This window comes from Lepidochelys kempii, chromosome 1, assembly GCF_965140265.1.
Source record: "Lepidochelys kempii isolate rLepKem1 chromosome 1, rLepKem1.hap2, whole genome shotgun sequence".
Taxonomy (NCBI): domain Eukaryota; kingdom Metazoa; phylum Chordata; order Testudines; family Cheloniidae; genus Lepidochelys; species Lepidochelys kempii.
Window position 1 is genome coordinate 290,184,476 of NC_133256.1, and position 26,979 is coordinate 290,211,454.

Consider the following 26,979-nt stretch of genomic DNA (forward strand, 5'->3'; position numbering starts at 1 on the left):
TGTCAGCCAGACACCCGGCTCTGAAGGAAGTGCCCGGCCGGCAGCAGTTCACAAGTAAAGATGGCAATACCATACCATGCCACGCTTGGTTCTGTGCAGCTGCTAGCAGCAGCTCTGCCTTCAGAGATGGGCTCCCGGCTAGCAGCCGCTGCTCTCTAACCACCCAGCTCTGAAGACAGCGCCGCTGCCAATAGCAGCGCAGAAGTAAGGACAGCAATACCACAACCTCCACTACGCTAACCTTGTGACTCCCCCACAACTCCTGTTTGGGTCAGGACCCCTAAAATTACAACCCCGTTAAATTTCAGGTTTAAATACCTGAAATAATGACATTCATGATTGTTAAAATCCTATGACCGTGAAATTGACCAAAATGGACCATGAATTTGGTATACCTGTATACCTATTTATAATAGTATTTAAGAAACCTGTAAAATAATCTTATCTTTCTCTTCTGATTTTTTTCATTCCCTATTAGCTAATCTGGATTTACTTTGTCCTTTTTATTAATGATTAATCTGCATGGCTGTTTTAACCTTCTTATTTATGTACCACTAGAACAATAATAATAATCAGCAATAATAATCATACTTCACTCTGAGCCCTGGTCTACACTAGGACTTTAGGTCGAATTTAGCAGCGTTAAATCGATGTAAACCTGCACCGGTCCACACAATGAAGCCCTTTATTTCGATTTAAAGGGCTCTTAAAATCGATTTCCTTACTCCACCCCTGACAAGTGGATTAGCGCTTAAATCGACGTTGCCGGCTCGAATTTGGGGTACTGTGGACACAATTCGATGGTATTGGCCTCCGGGAGCTATCCCAGAGTGCTCCATTATGACCGCTCTGGACAGCACTCTCAACTTACATGCACTGGCCAGGTAGACAGGAAAAGAACCGCGAACTTTTGAATCTCATTTCCTGTTTGGCCAGCGTGGCAAGCTGCAGGTGACCATGCAGAGCTCATCAGCACAGGTGACCATGATGGAGTCCCAGAATCGCAAAAGAGCTCCAGCATGGACCGAACGGGAGGTACGGGATCTGATCGCTGTTTGGGGAGAGGAATCCGTGCTATCAGAACTCCGTTCCAGTTTTCGAAATGCCAAAACCTTTGTCAAAATCTCCCAGGGCATGAAGGACAGAGGCCATAACAGGGACCCGAAGCAGTGCCGCGTGAAACTGAAGGAGCTGAGGCAAGCCTACCAGAAAACCAGAGAGGTGAACAGCCGCTCTGGGTCAGAGCCCCAAACGTGCCGCTTTTATGATGAGCTGCATGCCATTTTAGGGGGTTCAGCCACCACTACCCCAGCCATGTTGTTTGACTCCTTCAATGGAGATGGAGGCAATACGGAAGCAGGATTTGGGGATGAAGAAGATGATAGCTCACAGCAAGCAAGCGGAGAAACCGGTTTTCCCGACAGCCAGGAACTGTTTCTCACCCTAGACCTGGAGCCAGTACCCCCCGAACCCACCCAAGGGACCTCTGGTGAGTGTACCTTTTAAAATACTATACATGGTTTAAAAGCAAGCATGTGAAAGGATTACTTTGCCCTGGCATTTGCGGTTCTCCTAGATGTAGTCCTAAAGCCTTTGCAAAAGGTTTCTGGGGAGGGCAGCCTTATTGCGTCCTTCATGGTAGGACACTTTACCACTCCAGGCCAGTAACACGTACTCGGGAATCATTGTACAACAAAGCATTGCAGTGTATGTTTGCTGGCATTCAAACAACATCCGTTCTTTATCTCTCTGTGTTATCCTCAGGAGAGTGAGATATAATTCATGGTCACCTGGTTGAAATAGAGTGCTTTTCTTCAGGGGACACTCAGAGGAGCCCATTCCTGCTGGGCTGTTTGCCTGTGGCTAAACAGAAATGTTCCCCGCTGTTAGCCACAGGGAGGGGGGAAGGTTGAGGGGGTAGTCATGCGGTGGGAGGAGGCAAAATGCGACCTTGTAACGAAAGCACATGTGCTATGTATGTAATGTTAACAGCAAGGTTTACCCTGAAAGAGTGTAGCCACTGTTTTATAAAATGTGTCTTTTTAAATACCGCTGTTCCTTTTTTTTTTTCTCCACCAGCTGCATGTGTTTCAATGATCACAGGATCTTCTCCTTCCCAGAGGCTAGTGAAGCTTAGAAAGAAAAAAAAACGCACTCGCGATGAAATGTTCTCCGAGCTCATGCTGTGCTCCCACACTGACAGAGCACAGACGAATGCGTGGAGGCAAATAATGTCAGAGTGCAGGAAAGCACAAAATGACCGGGAGGAGAGGTGGCGGGCTGAAGAGAGTAAGTGGCGGGCTGAAGACAGGGCTGAAGCTCAAATGTGGCGGCAGCGTGATGAGAGGAGGCAGGATTCAATGCTGAGGCTGCTGCAGGACCAAACCAGTATGCTCCAGTGTATGGTTGAGCTGCAGCAAAGGCAGCTGGAGCACAGACTGCCACTGCAGCCCCTCTGTAACCAACCGCCCTCCTCCCCAAGTTCCATAGCCTCCACACCCAGACGCCCAAGAATGTGGTGGGGGGCCTCCGGCCAACCAGCCACTCCACCACAGAGGATTGCCCAAAAAAAAGAAGGCTGTCATTCAATAAATTTTAAAGTTGTAAACTTTTAAAGTGCTGTGTGGCATTTTCCTTCCCTCCTCCACCCCCCCTCCTGGGCTACCTTGGTAGTCATCCCCCTATTTGTGTGATGAATGAATAAAGAATGCATGAATGTGAAGCAACAATGACTTTATTGCCTCTGCAAGCGGTGATTGAAGGGAGGAGGGGCGGGTGGTTAGCTTACAGGGAAGTAGAGTGAACCAAGGGGCGGGGGGTTTCATCAAGGAGAAACAAACAAAACTTTCACACCGTAGCCTGGCCAGTCATGAAACTGGTTTTCAAAGCTTCTCTGATGCGTACCGCGCCCTCCTGTGCTCTTCTAACCGCCCTGGTGACTGGCTGCGCGTAACCAGCAGCCAGGCGATTTGCCTCAACCTCCCACCCCGCCATAAACGTCTCCCCCTTACTCTCACAGATATTGTGGAGCACACAGCAAGCAGTAATAACAGTGGGAATATTGGTTTCGCTGAGGTCTAAGCGAGTCAGTAAACTGCGCCAGCGCGCCTTTAAACATCCAAATGCACATTCTACCACCATTCTGCACTTGCTCAGCCTGTAGTTGAACAGCTCCTGACTACTGTCCAGGCTGCCTGTGTACGGCTTCATGAGCCATGGCATTAAGGGGTAGGCTGGGTCCCCAAGGATACATATAGGCATTTCAACATCCCCAACAGTTATTTTCTGGTCTGGGAATAAAGTCCCTTCCTGCAGCTTTTGAAACAGACCAGAGTTCCTGAAGATACGAGCATCATGCACCTTTCCCGGCCATCCCACGTTGATGTTGGTGAAACGTCCCTTGTGATCCACCAGAGCTTGCAGCACTATCGAAAAGTACCCCTTGCGGTTTATGTACTCGGCGGCTTGGTGCTCCGGTGCCAAGATAGGGATATGGGTTCCGTCTATAGCCCCACCACAGTTAGGGAATCCCATTGCAGCAAAGCCATCCACTATGACCTGCACATTTCCCAGGGTCACTACCCTTGATATCAGCAGATCTTTGATTGCGTGGGCTACTTGCATCACAGCAGCCCCCACAGTAGATTTGCCCACTCCAAATTGATTCCCAACTGACCGGTAGCTGTCTGGCGTTGCAAGCTTCCACAGGGCTATCGCCACTCGCTTCTCAACTGTGAGGGCTGCTCTCATCTTGGTATTCATGCGCCTCAGGGCAGGGGAAAGCAAGTCACAAAGTTCCATGAAAGTGCCCTTACGCATGCGAAAGTTTCGCAGCCACTGGGAATCGTCCCAGACCTGCAACACTATGCGGTCCCACCAGTCTGTGCTTGTTTCCCGAGCCCAGAATCGGCGTTCCACAGCATGAACCTGCCCCATTAGCACCATGATGCATGCATTGGCAGGGCCCATGCTTTCAGAGAAATCTGTGTCCATGTCCTGATCACTCACGTGACCGCGCTGACGTCGCCTCCTCTCCTGGTATCGCTTTGCCAGGTTCTGGTGCTGCATATACTGCTGGATAATGCGTGTGGTGTTTAATGTGCTCCTAATTGCCAAAGTGAGCTGAGCGGCCTCCATGCTTGCCTTGGTATGGCGTCCGCACAGAAAAAAGGCGCGGAACGATTGTCTGCTGTTGCTCTGACGGAGGGAGAGGCGACTGACGACACGGCTTACAGGGTTGGCTTCAGGGAGCTAAAATCAACAAAGGGGGTGTCTTTACATCAAGGAGTATTTCAGGCAGGACTTCACGGAGGGTTCCAATAAGAAATGGTGCACCTAAGTTATCGTTCTTATTGGAACAAGGAGGTTAGCCTGGCCTCTGATTGATACATGGCTAGATTTACCTTGCTGCACCTTCTCTGTGAGTGACTGCCGTGTGGCCTAGAGGAATGAGTCCCCTAGACAGGGGAGGAGGCAAATGAGTACAAAACAAATCTGGTCTATTTCTTGTTTTGACCCACTCCATCTATCTTTTACATCTTTGGCTGGCAGCAGACGGTGCAGAAGGACTGCATGCCATCCACATCTCATGGCTGCTCGGCAGAAGATGGTACAGTACGACTGCTAGCAGTCTGTATCGCCTGCCCGCTCACCGTAAGACGGTTCAATAGGACTGACTGCAGGACTAAAGAGAGTGACCTGGTCAAGTCAGTCCAAATTTAGTCCCTGCGCCCATGTCTGCCCAGGCGCTCCCAGCCGACATGGCCAGGAGCACCTCGGACACGACGAGGACGACTACCAGTCGTATTGCACCGTCTGCTGCCAGAAGGCAATGGGTTACTGCTACTGTGTAGCAAAGCCGTACTGCATCTGCCAGCACCCAGGAGACATAGGGTGACGGTTACCTGAGCGGGCTCCATGCTTGCCGTGGTATGGCGTCTGCACAGGTAACTCAGGAAAAAAGGCGCGCAACGATTGTCTGCCCTTGCTTTCATGGAGGGAGGGAGGGAACGGGGGCCTGACGATACGTACCCAGAACCACCCACGACAATGTTTTAGCCCCATCAGAGTGCTCCATTGTGACTGCTCTGGACAGCACTCTCAGATGCCCGATTGTTTGCCATTGCTCTGACGCCGGGAGGGGCGACTGAGGACACGGCTTACAGGGTTGGCTTCAGGGAGCTAAAATCAACAAAGGGGGTGTCTTTACATCAAGGAGTATTTCAGGCAGGACTTCACGGAGGGTTCCAATAAGAAATGGTGCACCTAAGTTATCGTTCTTATTGGAACAAGAAGGTTAGCCTGGCCTCTGATTGATACATGGCTAGATTTACCTCGCTGCACCTTCTCTGTGAGTGACTGCAGTGTGACCTAGAAGAATGAGTCCCCTAGACAGGGGAGGGGGGGAAGCAAATGAGTACAAAACAAATCTGGTCTATTTCTTGTTTTGATCCACTTCATCTATCTTTTATATCTTTGGCTGGCAGCAGACGGTGCAGAAGGACTGCATGCCATCCACATCTCATGGCTGCTCGGCAGAAGATGGTACAGTACAACTGCTAGCCATCTTAATCTCTTGCCTGCCTGGCAGAAGATGGTACAATAAGACTGCTAGCAATCCTCATCTCCTGCCTGCCTGGCAGAAGATGGTACAGTACGACTGTAGCAGTCCGTATCGCCTGCCCGCTCACCATAAGACGGTTCAATAGGACTGACTGCAGGACTAAAGAGAATGACCTGGTCAAGTCACTCCTAATTTAGTCCCTGCGCCCATGTCTGCCCAGGCGCTCCCAGCCGACATGGCCAGGAGCACTCGGACATGACGATGACGGCTACCAGTCGTACTGTACCGTCTGCTGCCACAAGGCAAGGGGTTGCTGCTACTGTGTAGCAATGCCGTACCGCGTCTGCCAGCACCCAGGAGTCATAGGGTGACGGTTACCTGAGCGGGCTCCATGCTTGCCGTGGTATGGCGTCTGCACAGGTAACTCAGGAAAAAAGGTGCGAAACGATTGTCTGCCCTTTCTTTCACGGAGGGAGGGAGGGAACGGGGGCCTGACGATATGTACCCAGAACCACCCGCGACAATGTTTTAGCCCCATCAGGCATTGGGATCTCAACCCAGAATTCCAATGGGCAGCGGAGACTGCGGGAACTGTGGGATAGCTACCCACAGTGCAACGCTCCGGAAGTAGACTCTAGCCTCGGTACTGTGGAAGCGCTCCGCCGAGTTAATGCACTTAATGCACTTAGAGCATTTTCTGTGGGGGGACACACACTCGAATATATAAAACCGATTTCTAAACAACCGACTTCTATAAATTCGACCTTATTCCGTAGTGTAGACATACCCTGAGAGTCCATAGATCCCAAAGTGCTTTACAAAACGGAAGTATCATTATCCCTATTTCATGGGTTAGGAGACTGAGACTCAGAGAAATTATCTGACTTGTCCAAGGTCACTGTGCTGACTCAGCAAAAAATCCACAAAGCATTTGGAATAGCATCCGTGCTTAAGTCTTCCTGCACGGGGAGCAGACGACATCTAAGCCATTTATTCTGTGTAAGACTTTTTCTAATTAGAACCTTAAAAATTTCTATGTGACAGGATTGTGCCTTTTCTTTAAAATCTATGGCTATTTAGAATCTTCAGGATGCTCTCTTATCAAGTTCATTATTAAAAATAGTTGTAGGTCCTATTTTGGTCAAACTATCTATGCCCTTTTTAGATTATTAAACCTTACTGGGACCACAACTGAGGTGCAAAACCCACTGAAGATACTGAAACCTTCAGTTGCCTACCTGGCAACCAGCAGCTTCAGCCCATCCAGCTCAAGTGAGTCTGTCAGCAGACTGGATTGAACCTACCCTTTTAAAACAAAGCTGGTGTTTAAAAATAAATTTTAAATTTCTCTCTCTGCTCCAGCTACAGTCTGATGTGCAGAACAGTCTGTCTTCACTCAGCAGAAAGTCATGGAAATAAATGTACTGTCATTCACACTGGGAACATAAAAGCAAATCCCACATTCTCTCCATTTTTTCTTTTTGCCTCCCTTGCTTTGGAAGCCTGGCTTGTATGCATGTGGGAGTCACTGTTGCTCCCTGTTTTCCATCCTCTTTGTGCAAGGAGAAGTTAGAATTGAAAAAGAAAGGTTAAAAAGAACAGCAGCAACTTCAGGTTTTACACCATTTTATCCTAATGAAGCTGTTGGAAGTGATTTTGAATAATACCATAATTGGCTATCCTCCTTTAATGATTACTTTAATTTAAAAGTAAATAAAAGTAGTTGACAAGAAATAAGCCTTTACATTTAGTGGTGAGAAAGCAGAGACTTTCCTGATCTCAGTGGACAATGAGTTTCAGAAGACGGGTGCATTATATCTAACTGAGTGACTGCCTACAATGATTCATTTTGCAATGAAGAGGCACAGAGGCCTATATCAGCAGGTCAGGAGAGTTAAAGAGAAAGGAATTGGGATTAAAGACAAAGCTGAATGAAAAAGAAGACTAGAGTCCATCCCATGCAAGGATTCCTTTGAAGAAAAAGCAGCCTTCTTACCTCTTCTCCAAAGCTCATTCATTTCTATGAGAGGACTTATACATCCACCTGTGTCTTTTTGACAGATCACACAAAGGAGGCTCTTGTGGATTCTTCCTAAATATTTTCAGAACCAATGCTGAGGCATATCAAGTAGGAGAGAGTCTAGAGGGAAGCTTTCCAGATTCACTTGGAGTGTACCTCAAGTCTGTTGAGAACCGTGCTTTGCTGGAAGCCTCTTTCAACTTCTCCTGGCCCTTGGACTCCACAGGCTTTTCAGGTAACTTAACCAGTTACAGCTCATCAGCATCTAGCTAAAATACCTTGAGTCCAGTTTCTAGTTTCTTAGAGCTTTACTAGAGACAGAGGTTCCTCATCAACTCTGAGTGTGTATATGTGCAGGAACCCTAGATGAAAACTCTTCCCATAAGATCAGGCAGATATTATTGCCAAGATATTCCTATGTCAAGGAATGGAGACTTCCACTGAGATGAGATGAGATTACTTGTTTAGGTGGGTTGTCACGCACATCGGTGTCTCTGAGATATCCAGTCCACTTACCAAGCCTTTGGACTCCCGCTTGGTCGTCTTCCATCCACACTCATTGCAAGAGCCATCCTACTGATATAGAGGTCCTGTATCCAATCGATATGCCCCTACCAACATAGCCTACCCTCCCTCAACTTGTCTTCAAAAGGAAAAACCCACTTTAGGTGATGTACAACCTCATTTTGTTTCCTGTCTTTGAATGTCCAACCATTTGATATCAATATATTCACTTCTATGGTGCAGACATACTGATTTCCTTTCTTGTGGCTGGTCAAGTCTCTGTTTCATATATTAAGATGGCTCAAATTACAGTTTATGCACTCAACTTTATTGGCATATTTTTAATCACAGAGAACTGGTGTCATCTCCCACTATTTGCACCAGGCAGCTTTGGTACAATGCCAGATATCACTCCGGAGAGCACCGTTGTCAGCCATCCTATGTATTTAAAATCCTATTAATTTAAAAGTAAATTCTTTTACTTTTGTAGCTCTCTGCCTGTGAAGTGTGGCATGATCCCCTCACTCAAAGAAGCTAGACCCTGTATTCAATGCTGTCTGCTACGATATTACAGGATGCTTTAAGCCTACCCATGTCAATAGCCTATACATCCTTGCAGGTGTTGCTCTTCCTGATATACTCCAGGAAGTGTCTAGTAGAGTCAAGTCCACAAGGCAATGCACAGATCCAAGATGTCTGCTATGTGACATAACACCAATGTTGAGTCAACTGAAGTCACAACAAAGCTTTCTTGCCACTATTAAACCTCTAACATGGTCACCCAACCAAACAAGTGTTCAGTTATGGCAAATGAGTAGAGAACGATCCTGTAGCCTGTGTGCTTTGGCATCCACAAGTCAAGCACCTTCCACACAGTACAGATTAGCCCTGGTCTATCTAGCATAGCCTTAATTGACTCTGCACTGGAGTTGACTGGTCTAGGGAGGCAGTGATTAGGTGGGACTACATCATTGACCCCAGTACCTGTGACTGTGGCAGAGAGCCTCATAATATGAAGCATCTACTGAAATGCCAGCAGCTTGAGTGTGAATGCTTTTCCAGTGACCTGGTGGAGTGCAGTGATCTGGCAATTGCATGTTCATGGTTGTGAAGGAAAGCAGTGTGAGGACACAAGTAGCAGCAGCAGCAAACCTTGGTCCCACTATTTGTTTTAAGTAATCAAACTGGACAAGGATCAAAGCTGAAGCAAGGGAGTCCAGATGAATATGGACAATCTCTTCCAAGCTGAGATGAACGTCATCAGAAGAATACCTCCAGGGAGCAGCTTTTGCAATCAAAAGGCCAGTGAGACTAGCCTGGAGAAGACTCATGCTGAAGAAGACAAATTCACTATTGGAATCATTTTTAAAAAATCTATTAATTGTGAAAGGCAGTCTGAATTAGTCAGCCTGTGTTGGATAGTGGTACTTGCAGAGTTGACTATGGTTCATGCAGATAACATCTATTGACCTCAGCCATAATTATTCATTCTGTATACCTGCATGTATACCTGCATACAGTCCTGGTATAGAAGTTGATAATCAAACTCTGTATAACTTCCCAGACACCTTCCCTTCAATTCCAACAACTTCAACTCCTGGAGATTCCTGCTAAACCATGGTAACCTCTGCACACAAGAAATAACCAAGGCAAAGTGCAGGACCCACAAGCTAGGAGTCCCCTCTTACTGGTGTTGATAGGTGTTGATGGACAAGGGGAGTTCAGTATGAAAATCCATACTCGTTATTCTCTTTGGCAATGAGAAAGCTGATCAACTCAGGTGTTAGTATGAATGAGGAAAAAGCCCTCCCATTGAAATGCACAAGGACTGCTCCTCTACTGCAAACAGCTTCTACTTGGCTATTATTGTTCTGCATTAAAAGTAGTGTACATCTTTTTGTAAAAATCAACCAATCAGAATAGAGGCTTTGAAATATATTAGCAACCCTTATTTTGTCCAGAGTGCCTTACTTTACAAGGAGTGTGAAATAAACATTCAAAAGTAAATGTGAGTAAATCATACAATTTGAAAGAAAATAATTTTGTATATTGTGCTGTATACTTGTGCTTAGGGAGATCTGCTAGACTTATAGGCTCACCTCTTCCACAGTCACAGAGCCATGTGGCTTCTCACTGCAGTTCTCTTACCCTGGGAATGCAGAAGGAAATAGCTGTATATCAGATATATTGAGGGGAAGGAGGGGACTCTATAGCAGATGCCTTCCTCTTTGGTTCGTTGGTGAGCACTCCCCCTGCCTGTTTCAATCGGCTTTAACCACTGCATAGGGAGCTAGCCTAAGAGGTAATGGAGGGGCCGGAGCATGTACTCCCTATCAGTGAGAGTTACTGTAAAATAAAAGCTTTTCTGTTCAGTTGGAAGAGAAATTATCCAGTATTTGTGATCTGTATATGAATAATTATGTATGCAAGGGTTAGGTCTGATGCTGCCACTAAGGAATGTAAAGAAACCCAGGTTAGGAGGTTGTGAAATGAGAGTAGATGGAAAGAAAGAGGATTTCATCTGCTCTAACTCTTCCTGATTCTGTGTTTTGTTGATTGTATGTTATGCTCGTGGGGGGCATTGAGAAGAGAGGAGGCATTTGCAAGCTTGTCTGATCTGAGTGGGTGAAGCCTCCAGTGTAAATGGAACATTCTTGTTGAATTGTGGGAGTTTTGTTATAGTCTTCACTGGGACCAGGATTTCATCCCCCTGTGGGTTTTGATAATGGACATGTCACCATTGGAACTCATCCTTGTTAACCGCTAACTACATTTCACACTGTGGTCTATTTCAGTGTCCTGCTGGGTCCTCCTTAATCTGTAAAATTATAGAGCTGGTGCTATGGTTCCATGAATGTTGCTGATACAGCAAGATGTTTGTAGAAGCCAGCTGAAGTAAGAGACTGAGAAATTAATCTGTGTCATATTAAAAACAGACTAGTCTAGTTAGTAGTAAATGAAACAAAGGCTGTGTGTTTTAATATATTTAAACCCCATCAAAATTCTTACACAATTTTTCTCTTTTATATACGGGAACATCTAAACAATTGTATTCTGGTCATTTTCTAAACATTTTTATTTGTTAGAAATTTGTTAAGATAAATATAGCTGATCTGTTTTAAGTGTAACAGAAACTAGCAGTTGTGATTTCTGATCTTTCTTAAAAAATACCCATTAGAGTATTATACCAATTCCACAGTTATAGGATTTACATGTTTTTCTCAGCTATTTTGTGACACAACTAATTAAAATCTACTTCTTTGTTCCCCTTTGGATATAATAAAACCTTGCCTTATTCTGTCTGTCATTCTAATCCCTCTTTCTTTTCCATTGGCACATTTCTAATACCTCTTCAGACGAGTCAGACACTTCTGGTTCACAGGTACAGAATCCACGCTGCTCAACACCTTTTGACAAAATGGATACATCCTCCCGTGGCTTGGAAGTGATATACGCTGTCAAAAAGTGTTTTCCAAATGGTTTCTCTTTGTCACCTCTACCAGATTTTATCCTCCATTGTAGAAATGTTCAGTTTAATGTTGCGTTTCAAATCATTTTCGGCTGAAAAAGTGTGTAATGGAATCAGGGGGTCCCATGAATACTTTTAACAGTAGGAGATGCCTTTTTTGTTTTGAACACTAGATTCCCAACAGACCCACGACAGCAGTGAAATTACACTTTTGACCTTATTCACTAAAGTGTTCCTTTCTCTTTATGATTAAATGAGAGTAACCAACAATGACTTTCTCTAAAATGCATGAGTTTTCCTCTTTTCTATGTTTTTTACAAGAAAGGAAGCCTGGCAGTTCCCAGATGATTGCCTCCTCTTAAAGGGGGACTCCTCTGCTCTGTGCATGCATTCGCTCTCACATTTTTATATAAAAGGTGTTTTATACATTTTTAAGGGATAAAAGATTGATTTTCCTCATAATCCTTAGTAGCAGGAACAACACGGAAATGCAGTGACCAGTTACCTATTTTTGTTGCCTCATGAACCATTCAATTTAAAGCCAGAAAGTAAAAATCTTGCCCCAACCATTGCTTTAGGGTATTGACTCTGAATATGACAAATAAACAGAACTTTAAATATATGTGAGAATGGATTGGACACAGTGCTCACATGCTCAGAGATCATTCAGTTGGCCATAATGAAATGCACAGTTGAGTCAAACTGAAATAAAAATAGAAACATTTTCTGAAGAATCACATGTACTCCTCTTACGCTTCCAACCTGTGGATGTTTCCCTTCATATACTTGTGCACTAGGCTTTGGCCCATCCAACCATTAGGTAAATGCAGTATTGCTGGGATTTCCCTCTGTACGACCTTAAGCATGGACACTCAGGCACATCAGTTGTATGGCTTTTCGGGGCTGGGGGGTTTATTGGATCAGGCAATACGTTCCATGGATTAGCCTGGTCAGAAAAGAGGTAGCAATAACAGGTTTTGGTTCATCCAATTTTGAATACTTGAACTGGTTTTTATTTCTTAAATACATATTTTTCTGTCTATTTCTACCAGCTCTAGCTATTAAAACTATCTGTCCGTATTTGTAAAATCCATGTAGACATGCTGTGAAAAGCACATGGTGGAATTTCACAGTATTATTTATGTAGGGTCTATGCTAAGAATACAAGTTATTGGGCTCAATACAGGTGTAACTGGATGAAATTCTATGGTTTGTATAATAAAGGAGTCTAATAGTGATCTAATGATCCCACTTCCCTTAAAATATATGAATGTTTTTGTTCCATTTATTTAATTGCTCTGGGATGAAGTGGTTTTTTTTCTGGGCGGGGAACAGCACAAAGCCAATAAGCTGGAAGAGAAGTGAACTTTAAAAGTAAATACAATTTGGGGCCTAAGGTATTTGACACTTCTTATTTCATTTCCTGCAGTAAGTGCTTTTTTTAATTTCTTCATAGCTGATATAAATTAATGATTGCTATGGATCTGAAGTAACCTTGTCATCAAGGAATATTCTGTTAGTGTTGACATAATCATTCCATACAAACATGAATCACCGAGCCTCATATAGCAACCTCGCCCTCTGGCTGTACTATAATGTTTCACTAGTGTAGTTAAAATTAAAATGTCAGCATTAAATATGGCGAACCAGATGGGCTGTGGAAACAATAGCTTCTCCAAATCCAGTAGTTTTCTATCTAGCTATTCCCTTAAAGAGGCTTGCTTCTAGGACAGCCTCCAAAACATAAGTATTCAGACAGTTGCAATTCTAGTATAAAATCACATAGCCACAATCCCACAATACTCTGGGAGCTAGCACTTCCAGAAGTCATTGTGCTTTATTACACACATTCACACACACATCCTTCATGTGTGATGAAAGCAATAATGGTATAACATGGCATTGCTGGTATGTGAAATATGAAGTTAAAAGCTGAGTTCCCCCAGCACTGTAGAAATGTGTATTTTATACTTTTCAAAATAGTTATTTTAATGTTCTTAGTTCCCACATTAGTCAACAAAATTGCTCCCTTAAATCAAGTCATTTTTAAAGTGACCATAGTACTGATGTTGATCGTACTGGAGACTGAGGGCCTTGTCCACAGAACAGACTCTGTTTAGGGAGCATCAGTACTTCAGGGGTCATGGCGGGGTACTTCAGTCTCCATGCCCAATTAGGACTGATCCAGTATCCTTTGGATCTATTGGAAAGATTCCCCTCTTCTTCAATGAGTACTGGACCAGAAATTTAATCCTTAGCTTCCTTGGTGAGATCGCCAACAAGCTTGCCAGTTGTGGTGCCAGCATCTATGATGTGGACTGAAAGTAACAACCTTCAGTGACATGTAGCTGTTAAATGGCTTGGACTGAGTACTGGATAGCTTGCGAGAGTGGTAATGGGATATTGAGTACTACTATTGATCTGAGCTGAATTCAAGCCGATGACCTAGAAGTGAAAGCCTGACTGTCCCATTTCTAATCTCTTGAGCTATCTAGTCCCTCAGTCCAAGCCATTTTATTCTTATGTGCAGTTGCATCTCTCTCTCACATGTTAAGATAAATTCTAGATTTTTGTATTTAATGTGAATAAAATTCAAGGGAATTCAGGACTTAGGCTCTGTACCATCCTAGAAGCATTTTTGCTTTGATTGTTTCAAGGTTCTCATGCTGGGCTGGACTGTTTCACACCATATGGCTGTAATATCTAGTCAAAACAAGCTAGGCGCATGAAACGCCCTGGCTTTCCTACCTTAAAATTTCATTCTGTGTGCGCAATATTAGTCCCTTAGGGCTCAATTCTGCCCTCAGATACATGCATGAGACAGCCATCAAACTTAAATAGGAAATATTCCAGTGTCTTCCAGGACCTGAGCCCTAAAATGTGTTTTGCTATAGATCTCCTCTTAAATGGCAGGTTTTTTTTAAAAAACAGTAGAACTCATAAGTTAATAGTCTAACAATAGTATTGATGTGTGTGATGCTTCCATTGACTTTAACAATAGCTCCTTTAGACCAAATTTAGGATCCATAGAATCTTTCTGATTCATTCTTTTAAGATAAATTCTGTTAATGTCTTTTGATTATTCTAGCATGGCTCAATACAGACTATTTATCAACATACTGAAACCCTAGACCCTTCAAACTGTGTCAAACCGATACTCATGAGTCAAATTACAGATGAAAGGGTTATGAAAACTGGCTAATGTATTTGAGCAGTTGTCTCTGTTTCAAAGCCACATTAAATTAACCATTAGCAAAAAATAAAGCAAAGCTGCACGCACACAAAACAGTCAGTGCTGTTCTTATTTCGGTTTTGCAAATGAAGGTGTTGAACTTCTGGGCATACTGCGAAGCCTAATTGTGACTTCCACCAAGTCATTTTTACCGGACTGGAATGGGGGTGTCGGGGGGGGAGATGACAGGCAGACCCATCACTAGTTTAAACTATATTTAGAAAAAGATTCTGCCAAAATTTCTCCCCAGTGTTCTCCCCATTTTAAAATGATTGAATTATTACCACTAGGGGAATCCCTCCCCACACAGAAAATAAATGGAATTTCTGATATTAGTAGCAATGGTATTCTTAGCTTTCATGAAGTAAATGTGATGCTGTAGGGTGGGTTTCTATGTTTTCCCCTCTAACTTCCACTAATAAACCTGTAGCATCATTTGCATGTGGAATTCAGAAAAAACAAGAGCAATAAGCTCATAGTCTCTGTCAAAACTATTTCCCCCCCCCATTTTCCACCCCTTACAGACCCCTTGCAGCTGAAGCCCCGCATTTCTGCATTCTCTGCAACACAGATTCAACCTCTCCATGCGTTCCTGTTCATTTCCACATAACCCCTACAATCCCACCCAGCCCATTTGCCCCTTCCATCGTTTCAATACATCATTGCTATATTTGCATATTAGCTAGTGATTTGGAGGTTACATTCACCCAATATAGCATGAAATGACTCATGGGGACGTGATGTATTGTAGTTATGCCATAGACCTAATTGTGAAAAGCAGCGCTTTAAGGGGTGTTTTCCAAGGACGGTCTGTTTTTTGAATCTCCATTTAAGGTTCATCAAAGTGTTTGTGTATACAATATACTTTTGATGGCTTTTCAGTGCCATTAGGATACCCAATGTAGGGTAGCAGTCAACAAACGGATCAAATTATCAAAGGAATTAAGATTTGAATAGCATAAGTAAAAAGGGCATAAAGGATCATAGAAGGAGGGATTAATATGATGTTAGAACTGTAAAGACTTGAATTCAAATAACAGTAACTTATGTATGCATAATGTAATGGCAAAAAAGGAGGAAAATCAATACAGCACCAAGTGTTCCAATTTTAAAATACTCTAATCTAGATGGGCAGATTTAAAGATTACAAAATCTTTTGGGAACATGTATGTCTTCTCTAACCACTGTATAAAGCACCATGAGTGCACCACTTAAGGGGCTGAATAAATAATAAAAAAAAGTATGAGAATAAAATTCTATTATCAGAATGGATACATGAACAATAAATACAGTAGAAACATTATGGACCAAATTCTTCCATGGTGTATGTCCCATTGGCTGAAACAGTTACACAAGGGACAAATGTGGCATTTTATTTTATACAGATATTTTATAGAGATGACAGAAATATATTCATTGTTTGGTAGAATTTTCTTTTCTCTGTGCTATTTGCAGAAATGTGTGTGAAATCTGCCAGATGATCTATAGCCATCCCGTTACCTGTCTTCCTCTGGCAGGTAGCTAGTTAGATTTGTGTTAAACAGGATTTGCTTTGCCATTTCCATTTGCTGCGAGAATGGAAATGTTCTGATATGACATACGACCAATGAATAACTGGAAAGTGGCTTTCATGAGTCATCTGAAGCCAGCAGGTTGGAACGTGTCAGCCCCTACTGGGATTAAAGCCTGCAAAGGGTGGTTCTGCAATCGGTAATTCTGCAGTATCTCCTCTGGGCGTCTGGCTGTAACAAATAAGAATGTACCCTGTCGACTTGGGTTGAAATAACTCCTGTCCTACTTGTTTGGGTGCCTGATTTTTCTGAGCTCTAAGAATGAGGTGAATTTGACATAAGCAAATCTACTGTTTTGCTGTTCCACCAAAAATAAAATGGGGCAAGAGTTGGCCAGGGGGGAAGACTGTTTTTTTTTGTCTTGCTCTGGTCCAAGCAGAATAAGACCCAGCAAATGTTAGTTAGAATGTTACTACACATGTCCCAGTATTTTCTGTAGTCTCTACTGACAATGTTTGATGACAATTGCAGGGCCATAATAATCAGGAACAAAGAAGTTATTCCAATGTCTTCAGAATTCACTCCTGAGACTGAGCGTCAGCGACTACAATATCTGGTAAGAGACCTGAGGATTGTACTAGCTGCTGCTGCTACTGAATGTTGCTCTGCCATGTGGTCACAAGATTGTTAGGTAACATTTTACTATAGCACATCTCTGAGCACACTGAGTAGGGTACTTCACTCCCTCCCAGTATTTACTGTGCAATGGTATTTAAAGTAGCAGCTTGACATTTGTGTCTGAGACAGACGGTGGTGCATATTGTTTTCCTGTGTTTTATTAGCCTGGCTGACAGAGATCTCTTACCCAGGCTGGGTCCACCATAGAGGTGGTTTCATTCAGTGTGGGTGGTCTTACTCGGTGTGAATAACTGTGGATTGGGAGGGATGGATGCTTTACTAGTTGGCTCAGGGCAGCCGGACCCCCTACAGCCAATGATTAGCTGATGACACAGGATGGTTTATGTGCAAAGCACTGTTAGCCTTAAGCCATGTCACAAATAACCAAATATATTTTTACTTCTTTCTGACTCAAACTGCCATTTAATTTTTACACCATTAAAACTAACAGTTGAGCCCATTGATTGCTGTATGACTGTAACAGGGCACTGGTGGGCCCCTCTAGCTTCTGCCCCTGCTGTGCTCTCAAACCAGCCATAGAACTCTGCTTTGGTGCTATCACCCGTGCTCTTTATTTACAGTAGAAGTTCCCACCACCTTGTAGCTACAGACAGCATCAGGCTTACAGCCTCAGGGACTGCTAGCTTGTGCAGCCGTAAGGGGAGAGCAGCGTCTAACTCCCTGGCTCCTCCCTTTCCTCTGCCCCTGGCTTACTTCCTGACAGCCTTTATGTAGCCCCTGGCTAACGAGGCCGGCAGCTGTTCCCCATTTGCCACTTAGGCCTGGGCTTACTCCGCCAGCTCCAATTCCCCTTCACTGATTGGAGCTGGCGTGACAGAGGGCTGGTTCAGGGTATCCTAGCCAGCACCTTGTCACACACCTTCCCCCTTATGAGCCACCAGGTTAGTCCTTCCTCGGCCTCTCCACCCCCATCCAGTGGGGTTCATCCGGGGAAGCCTCTTCCCCTCTTTCAGGCAATCACGGGTGTCATCTCCTGGAGGTTCCTTCATTCCCCACCCACAAAAATACACTGGTCGGATGGATGGATGTCCCCATAGCTGTGCTGCCACCCATGGGTCCTCACACCAATCGCACCCCAGCAGGCATCCCTTCACCTTTATCCCCTTTTCTTCTGGTAGGGGGTCAAGGCAAATCCCAACCTCCTGTTGGACATCCCGGGCCCTCCCAAGCCACCAAGCAGGGTCCCCATTTCTTCTCCTGGGAGCTGCGTTGTGGGGAGCTCCAGTTGCCCCTTTTCTCCCTCTAATGGGGCTTGGGCTGGCCATCTCCCCCGCACCTCCTTCCCCTCGATCTACCCTATTCGGGCTCACTTGTCTAGGGTTCTCATGGTTGCTACCCCGAGAACTGTGCTTCTCTTCCTCCCTGGGGCTTCTCAGTCCAGGGGTCCCCGCCCCTTCTTCGGGGAACCTTTCCTTTCCCCTCCGGGGGAGGACCCCAGTCCATACCTAACACAATGTACTATGGTAACCCCTCTACTACCCCGACCCGCTTCCATTTAAAGCTTCCCTGCACTTCTAGGGCCACCTGGGTCATCAGGCAGTATCTCTTGCCCTGTGGATACACTCCAGGGCCAGCTGTGTACCTGGAATTATCCAGTGAAGTTTTATCAGCCCCCTCTGGATGAGTGAGGGGGCTGAAGCTGTATCCACCAGGCCCCTATGGGGTTTCCTCTCCCCCTCATTAGGATGGTGGACAGTCTCTGCCCCCTTGTCCACTCTCTAGCACTAGTCCAGCCACAAAATTTGGCCCACCCACATTCCATATCTGGGCAGTCCCCCTTTTTATGTCCTGGCCGCCTGCACTGCCAGCAAACAATCACACCAGCTCTACTGGGAGCTTCTCAGGGTTCCTTCTTCCCCTCAGGGCCTTTCCCAGGAAGGGGTTCCCTCAGTTTCTTCCTCAACTCTCTGTCCTTTATAGGATCAGCTCTCCCTTCAGGGAACGTCTGCTTCCGTGTTCTCCTCAATCAGCTTGACTGCTTTATCGACTGTACTTGGCTGATGTCACCTGACCCAGACTCGGATATTCTCGGGGCGGCCCTGTAGCAATTGCTCTAAGATATGGGCATCCATTATCTCCCCCACCGTTTGTGTCTCGGGCCTCAGCCAGCAGGTGGCCTAGTCCATCCGTCTCTGGGCAAATGCCCGGGGCAGCACAGCACCCACCCATCCATCGGGCCGACCAGAACTTTTGGCAGTATTTATTCTCCAACAGGCCCAGTCTAGAGTGGCCGCCCTCACCGTCTCATAGTTCTGGGCTTGTTCCTCACTCAAGGCTATGTAGGCCACTTGAGCTTCTCCCACCAGGTAGGGAGCCAGCCATAGGGCCCAGGTTCATAGAATCATAGAATATCAGGGTTGGAAGGGACCTCAGGAGGTCATCTAGTCCAACCCCCTGATCAAAAGCAGGACCAATCCCCAATTAAATCATCCCAGCCAGGGCTTTGTCAAGCCTGACCTTAAAAACTTCTAAGAAAGGAGATTCCACCACCTCCCGAGGCAACACATTCCAGTGTTTCACCACCCTCCTAGTGAAAAAGTTTTTCCTAATATCCAACCTAAACCTCCCCCACTGCAACTTGAGACCATTACTCCTTGTCCTGTCCTCTTCTACCACTGAGAATAGTCTAGAACCGTCCTCACTGGAACCACCTCTCAGGTAGTTGAAAGCACCTATCAAATCCCCCCTCATTCTTCTCTTCTGCAGACTAAACAATCCCAGTTCCCTCAGCCTCTCCTCATAAGTCATGTGTTCCAGACCCCTAATCATTTTTGTTGCCCTTCGCTGGACTCTTTCCAATTTATCCACATCCTTCTTGTAGTGTGGGGCCCAAAACTGGACACAGTACTCCAGATGAGGCCTCACCAATGTCGAATAGAGGGGGACAATCACGTCCCTCGATCTGCTCGCTATGCCCCTATTTATACATCCCAAAATGCCATTGGCCTTCTTGGGCAACAAGGGCACACTGCTGACTCATATCCAGCTTCTCGTCCACTGTCACCCCTAGGTCCTTTTCCGCAGAACTGCTGCCTAGCCATTCGGTCCCTAGTCTGTAGCTGTGCATTGGGTTCTTCCGTCCTAAGTGCAGGACCCTGCACTTATCCTTATTGAACCTCATCAGATTTCTTTTGGCCCAATCCTCCAATTTGTCTAGGTCCCTCTGTATCCTATCCGTGCCCTCCAGCGTATCTACCACTCCTCCCAGTTTAGTATCATCCGCAAATTTGCTGAGAGTGCAATCCACACCATCCTCCAGATCATTTATGAAGATATTGAACAAAACCGGCCCCAGGACCGACCCCTGGGGCACTCCACTTGACACCGGCTGCCAACTAGACATGGAGCCATTGATCACTACCCGTTGAGCCCGACAATCTAGCCAACTTTCTACCCACCTTATAGTGCATTCATCCAGTCCATACTACTTTAACTTGCTGACAAGAATACTGTGGGAGACCGTGTTAAAAGCTTTGCTAAAGTCAAGAAACAATACATCCACTGCTTTCCCTTCATCCACAGAACCAGTAATCTCATCATAGAAGGCGATTAGATTAGTCAGGCATGACCTTCCCTTGGTGAATCCATGCTGACTGTTCCTGATCACTTTCCTCTCCTCTAAGTGCTTCAGGATTGATTCTTTGAGGACCTGCTCCATGATTTTTCCGGGGACTGAAGTGAGGCTGACCGGCCTGTAGTTCCCAGGATCCTCCTTCTTCCCTTTTTTAAAGATGGGCACTACATTAGCCTTTTTCCAGTCATCCGGGACTTCCCCATTCGCCACGAGTTTTCAAAAATAATGGCCAATGGCTCTGCAATCACAGCCGCCAGTTCCTTTAGCACTCTCGGATGCAACTCGTCCGGCCCCATGGACTTGTGCATGTCCAGCTTTTCTAAATAGTCCCTAACCACCTCTTTCTCCACAGAGGGCTGGCCATCTATTCCCCATGTTGTGATGCCCAGCGCAGCAGTCTGGGAGCTGACCTTGTTCGTGAAGACAGAGGCAAAAAAAGCATTGAGTACATTAGCTTTTTCCACATCCTCTGTCACTAGGTTGCCTCCCTCATTCATTAAGGGGCCCACGCTTTCCTTGGCTTTCTTCTTGTTGCCAACATACCTGAAGAAACCTTTCTTGTTACTCTTAACATCTCTCGCTAGCTGCAGCTCCAGGTGCGATTTGGCCCTCCTGATTTCATTCCTACGTGCCCGAGCAATATTTTTATACTCTTCCCTGGTCATATGTCCAACCTTCCACTTCTTGTAAGCTTCTTTTTTATGTTTAAGATCCGCTAGGATTTCACCGTTAAGCCAAGCTGGTCACCTGCCATATTTACTATTCTTTCGACACATCGGGATGGTTTGTCCCTGTAACCTCAACAGGGATTCCTTGAAATACAGCCAGCTCTCCTGGACACCTTTCCCCTTCATGTTAGCCCCCCAGGGGATCCTACCCATCCGTTCCCTGAGGGAGTCGAAGTCTGCTTTCCTGAAGTCCAGGGTCCGTATCCTGCTGCTTACCTTTCTTCCCTGTGTCAGGATCCTGAACTCAACCAACTCATGGTCACTGCTCCCTGGATGGGATAGGTTGCCCTATCCCATCCAGCACCCATGGCTACCCTCTCAAATGTACCAAGAAATGCATCCAGATCATCTGCCAGGCCCATTTTACAGAGTCCCAAGCCCAGCGGCCGGGTGCTATTCCCTACTGCGGGACTCACCATTCGTGGCAGGAGTTGCTGCTGCATGCTGGCCTGCTCTCTTATAAAGTCTGGTAGGTTTTTCTGCTGTTCTTTCTGACAGGTTAGCAAGGCCGGTCTCTCAGCCTTGTGGGACTGCTGGAAGGCTTGCAGGGCCTTCTGCATCTGCTCCTGCTGTTTTACGAGCCATTGCAGGGTCTCCTCAATCTCCGGGCCACCAACCACGTCCGTTGGCTCAGGGTCCCGGACAAGCCCGCACATGTAACTGGGCACAGGTTGGCTCCTCTAGCTTCTACCCCTGCTGCACCCACAAACCAGCCATAGACCTCTGCTTTGGTGCAGTCAGCTGTGCTCTTTATTTACAGTAGAAGTTCCCACCACCTTGTAGCTACAGACAGCATTAGGCTTACAGCCTCAGGGACTGTTGCCTTCTGCAACTAGCAGGGGGAGCAGCCTCTAACTCCCTGGTTCCTCCCTTTCCTGTCCCCCTGGCTTCCTTCCTGCCAGCGTTTATGTAGCCGCTGGCTAACAAGGCCGGCAGCTGTTCCCCATTTGCCACTTAGGTCTGGGGTTACTCTGCCACCTCCAATTTCCCTTTCCTGAATGGAGCTGGTGTGACAGAGGGCTGGCTCAGGGTTTCCTAGCCAGCACCTTGTCACAATCACATATGAGATCATAAAAAGTGGCACTGCAAATAGATTTCTTACCTGCTACAAACCAGTGTTTTGGTTTGCCTCTCAAAAGTTCAAGTTAAAGTTAATGCAGTCTCATTATTAACTGGGCAAGTCAAGGCCTGATGGTCTTCTGCTGTTCCTAAAATACCTTTTATGTTCAGCCTGGTCCAACTGTCACAGTATTTGGAGGGGTAGAGATGCAAGGTTGTTGGGATTTTAAAAAACTGTTTTTTGGAAGAAATGCCTTTTTGTTTTTCTGTGCAGATTTAATTCCTATTCCAGTTCATTGCTTGAGTCTGAAAATTTCAGAGGAAAGAACTTCTTTGGGATGTATTCATATTCAGAGAACCAAATACAAAGCAGCCCTAATAAATATTAATGCTTAGTTATATTTAAAATAATTTGTTTTCCTGTAAAATAAAGGGAATCTGTAGTATCTTGGGAGCCTGGCACTTCTCTAGGAAATAAGAGGTAAAGCATTGCCTACAAGGGATTTTGCTCTTTTGATGTCCTTTCTGGCTTATATTTGAAAACAGCAGCTGATTTGAAAAACACTTCTGCTGTTTCCCCTTGAATTTTCTTTACCTTTTTTTGTTTATTTCATTTGTATATGTAGCAAATGTGCCTGGGCCACGGGTATCATGTTCAAATGAAATACAGGCAAGACAGCAAGAGCATGAAACAAAATTAGAGACAATTTCAAACGTTCAAAAGGTAACACTTTTACTTCAGTGTAATTAAAAATATATATATATATAGCCATCTAACAGTACTTTGAGGCACTTGGAAAATTAGTGCCAATTAGGGCAAACCTCAAAAGAACCCCAAGTTTTCTTATTTAGCTTGAATAAGCATCCAGTTCCAAAAGTTCAAATGCTTGGTTTATAATGTATCTAAACCATCTGAGATTCCTGGTCATCCTCCTTATCTTTCCAGGCCATCACCTGTCTCTTTTCATCCTTACATCTCGGGAAACCAATATTCACTGCACTTCCTTGTCTTACGGGTATTTACTTTGGATTTGTTTGGATGCAAGTCTCTAGCTTCCAGTTTAAATATAGTTTCCCAGTTCCCTCTCTCATGCATACCGGACAACAGGAAGAAATGCACATTCTGGTCATTTTAACATAAATATTTCACTCTGCAGTTGTTAGTGACAATGTAATCTTCCTTCTCATAATATGTGTTTTAGCTCAAATGAACTATAAACCCACTCCAGTCTTGTGTCCTCCAGAAATAGAGAAGAAAGTGGCACAGCTCATTGTTGCAACTAGAGCTAGTTTAACAATGCAGAAAAACTATTAGACAAAAGATTTTCTGACCAGCCCAAATTATAGCGTAGTTTTTAGTATGGCCTGTCCTACAATATCCATGAGCATGGACCTATAGCTTAGCAGCTCCAAGGAGCACTTGGGCTTCCATTCATTGAGTCACTCTCACCCCAACTATCTAGTAAGGACTAGCCTCACCTAGAGTCTTACTTCTTTAGGAGAAAAGTGTACATTCAAATGCAACCTGCGTTTAACTGAATGCAGCCCCTGGATTCCTCTCACTGATTCCATATGGATGTTTGCAGCAGAAGTAATCTGCTCTGTCAATGATCTAGAAACTTCTTGGCATTACAGATCCCCTCCTAGCAGGCATCTCCTCTTAAAGATATGACACCTTAAGACACAGATAATTTAGCAAAAGATATACAAATGTTACATGCATTCCCTTCTCTCTCCAGATTCACACCACTTGTTGTCTTCTTGCTCCCAAATAGGTTCCATTCATGTCGTAGGCCCTTCTTCAGACAGGCTTCTGCAGCCTACGAAGTGTTGTCCTTTTGCTTTGAAGTTGTGGGACTCGGCATTTGTGACAACCTTTTCACTATGATCCCTGAGGCACTCTGGAAGAAAATCATGGTGCTTCCCTTGCTAACATGCTGAGAAAAAGATAACAAAATCCAACCAGATACTGACTGTGCACTGATTTGTTGCCTTCTGAAGTTTTCTAAGACTTCAGCATTTGGGCTGGCAAAAAATATATCTGTGGAGATTGCCCCAGTCAATTTCCCTTTTAACTTCTGAAGAGACTTTTAATATGAATCATTCTAGATTTTTCCATTTAGTGCATTTTTGCAACATATATTCTCTATGTATTCACTTTGGAAACTTCTGTTAATATTGACTTTTGCAGATAGGTACAACATTATCATTTGCATTACAGTCAGCGTAAATATTGTCCGTATGCCATTCGAGGCAGGGTTCCTGCTTCAGAAAGTTTGCAGTCTAGAAAGACCATGAGCGGGCAGAAGGAATTATTGCTATTCCATTTTACAGATGGGGAACTGAGGCTCTGAGACATTACATGACTTGCTCTACAATACACAAGAATGCTGTGCTGGAGCTGGGAATTGAACCCAGATCTCCCAAGTATGTCTAGTGCCTTAGCTACAAGACCGTCCTTCCCCTCATGTAATTCTTTTAAATAGATACTTCTCTGTCTGAAAGATTAGTTTACAAAATATTACCTGGTACATGGAAATATTTTGTATGGTTTGCCGGGGGGCTCCTTTCAACTTCCTAACAATGAGTGTTGGTTAATGGTAGTACAGTTTACTTCCAAAATATGCATTTTGTCAAAAATTTCTTACTCTTGTGTTTCTTTACACATTCACCTTAGATCCAAATCTGCAGATGCACCAGAGCTCTCCTTGGTGCACTGGGCAGAAGGAGGGGCAAAGGTGGCTATAGGCCACTTTTTGTGCTCGTCTGGTGCTGGAGACAGCCAGTGTCAGTTCTCCACCAGTTGGAAACTTTTCTATATAAAGGGAAACTACAACTCTCCACCAAGGATCTGCCCCTATATTTCTGATCCTGGAGACTGTTTTCTTTTTCTAATGTTTTCCCCTATTTAGATTTCCTGTTATTTGGCTTTGAATATGGATCCAGCCCTAGAGTAACTGACCAGTGTGGTTGATACCTCTCCTGGATGTATCGCACTTAACCTTTTCCAGTTTAAGTGTGGGGTCATGAACTCAAATGTAGTGCTTGAGAAAAAGGCACAATGATAATTGTCCTTGTATTAAAGGAATAGTGCTATACCTTGAGGTTTGGCTGTATGTATGGGTGAAAATGGCAACCCTAATAGTACCATGAGTTGCAATGAAACTTCTGACAGGTTTCAGAGTAACAGCCATGTTAGTCTGTATTCGCAAAAAGAAAAGGAGTACTTGTGGCACCTTAGAGACTTCTGATATTGGATGTCACAGAATGATACATTGTAGGATAGCCTGAGTGAAGTAATCAATATTAAAGGACTTCGCAAAGAGAATTGTAAGGCACACAAATGCTCTCTACAGCCTAATTTGTTGGGATATTGGTACATAAATGTGAGTTAACTTAGTTTTCACATTTGCTTTCCAGATCAATTTTAATAAAAAGGAAATGGGGAAACCAGCCTGTTGAAAGAAAAGTGACTCATATTTCCATGAGTGGGTTCCTTTCTACATGGCTAACTGTTAAAAGAACATAACTAATGCTGAACTTGTAATATAGACAACCATAAAATGGCTGACTCCCAAAAGCATATAATACAGAATACTGTAGATTTGTGCCAAAGTAGACAGTAATAACTGTTGAAAGACCAAAATGGTGGAAAATATTTTCTGTACCCTAAAACCAGAATAGTAGAGTGAAGCCTTCTTAACTAGCCTGGTAAGGATACAGAAAGTAAAGTATTTGATATTCACCAAGGTTCGTTGTTTTTGCTTTAAGGCTAAGTAACATTTTTTCTGTGAACTATATTTTTCCCTTAGCATTCTTTTAAACCTAGATTGAGTATATGCAAAATCACTGACAAACGTGGTGTCTAACCACTATCTAAACGTTGTTAGAATTGATTCACATTTTGCTTTTGTTGATTGATTAAAGAGATTTCTTTGTATCAGCTTGTGGATCTCCTTTTAAAGATCTGCAGATGTTGAAGATTTTTGTTTTGTATTTATTTTCTTTCTGTTGCAAGGCACAATCTGTCACCAGGGGGAAGGCAAAGAGCCACACCTTGTAGTAAATAGGGAACAGTTCTCAATAAGTCAGTCTGAAAGGAGTCAATCCTGTGTGTTATAGTGGCACATTCTTATCACTTGATAGAATTACCAGGGAAACATCAAGAATAACTGCAAAAGAAATGTTTCTTCACATAAGAATTCAGCTCACATTCAGACACCAGCAGCTTCCAAATTCCCCCTCTTCTTCTCTGTTTTACTGACGTCAAAAATACTAGAATCAAGTTAAGATTCTTAGATTGTAAATCAAACGTTGAGGGTAGGCTGCGGAAGAGAAATCTTATTTGAACATTAGCAGTCCACTGGTAGCTCTGCCAGCTTTATTAATCTTATTTCACGTGTGACCTTAGACTTTCCATCTGAGCAAATCTTTATGAAACACAGTCTCTCACAATCACTTTCCCTTTGCAATAAGGGAAATTCTTATTTTTCCAAGAAAAAACGTTGCTAAAAGCCTTATGGATTTAGTTTCTTTTGGAGTTGTCTATACAGTAAAACAGGCAATTTGATAATCTAAGGGGGGAAACTCCACTGGTGGTAGGGTGTTTTTGTTTTTGTG

General features: G+C 44.3%; 1 protein-coding gene across 3 annotated transcripts in view; it reads left to right on the forward strand.

Annotated features, from left to right (window-relative positions):
* The window catches only part of PPM1H (protein phosphatase, Mg2+/Mn2+ dependent 1H), a 226,801-nt gene that overhangs the window by 141,944 nt on the left and 57,878 nt on the right, over positions 1-26,979 (forward strand). For 2 of the 3 annotated variants that reach the window (XM_073327913.1, XM_073327915.1), the window contains one exon: positions 16,831-16,915. The exons of the other annotated variant lie outside the window; for it this stretch is intronic. In XM_073327913.1, coding sequence (XP_073184014.1) covers positions 16,831-16,915 — 85 coding nt within the window. The remainder of the gene's footprint in view (positions 1-16,830; positions 16,916-26,979) is intronic. 3 annotated transcript variants of the gene reach the window in all.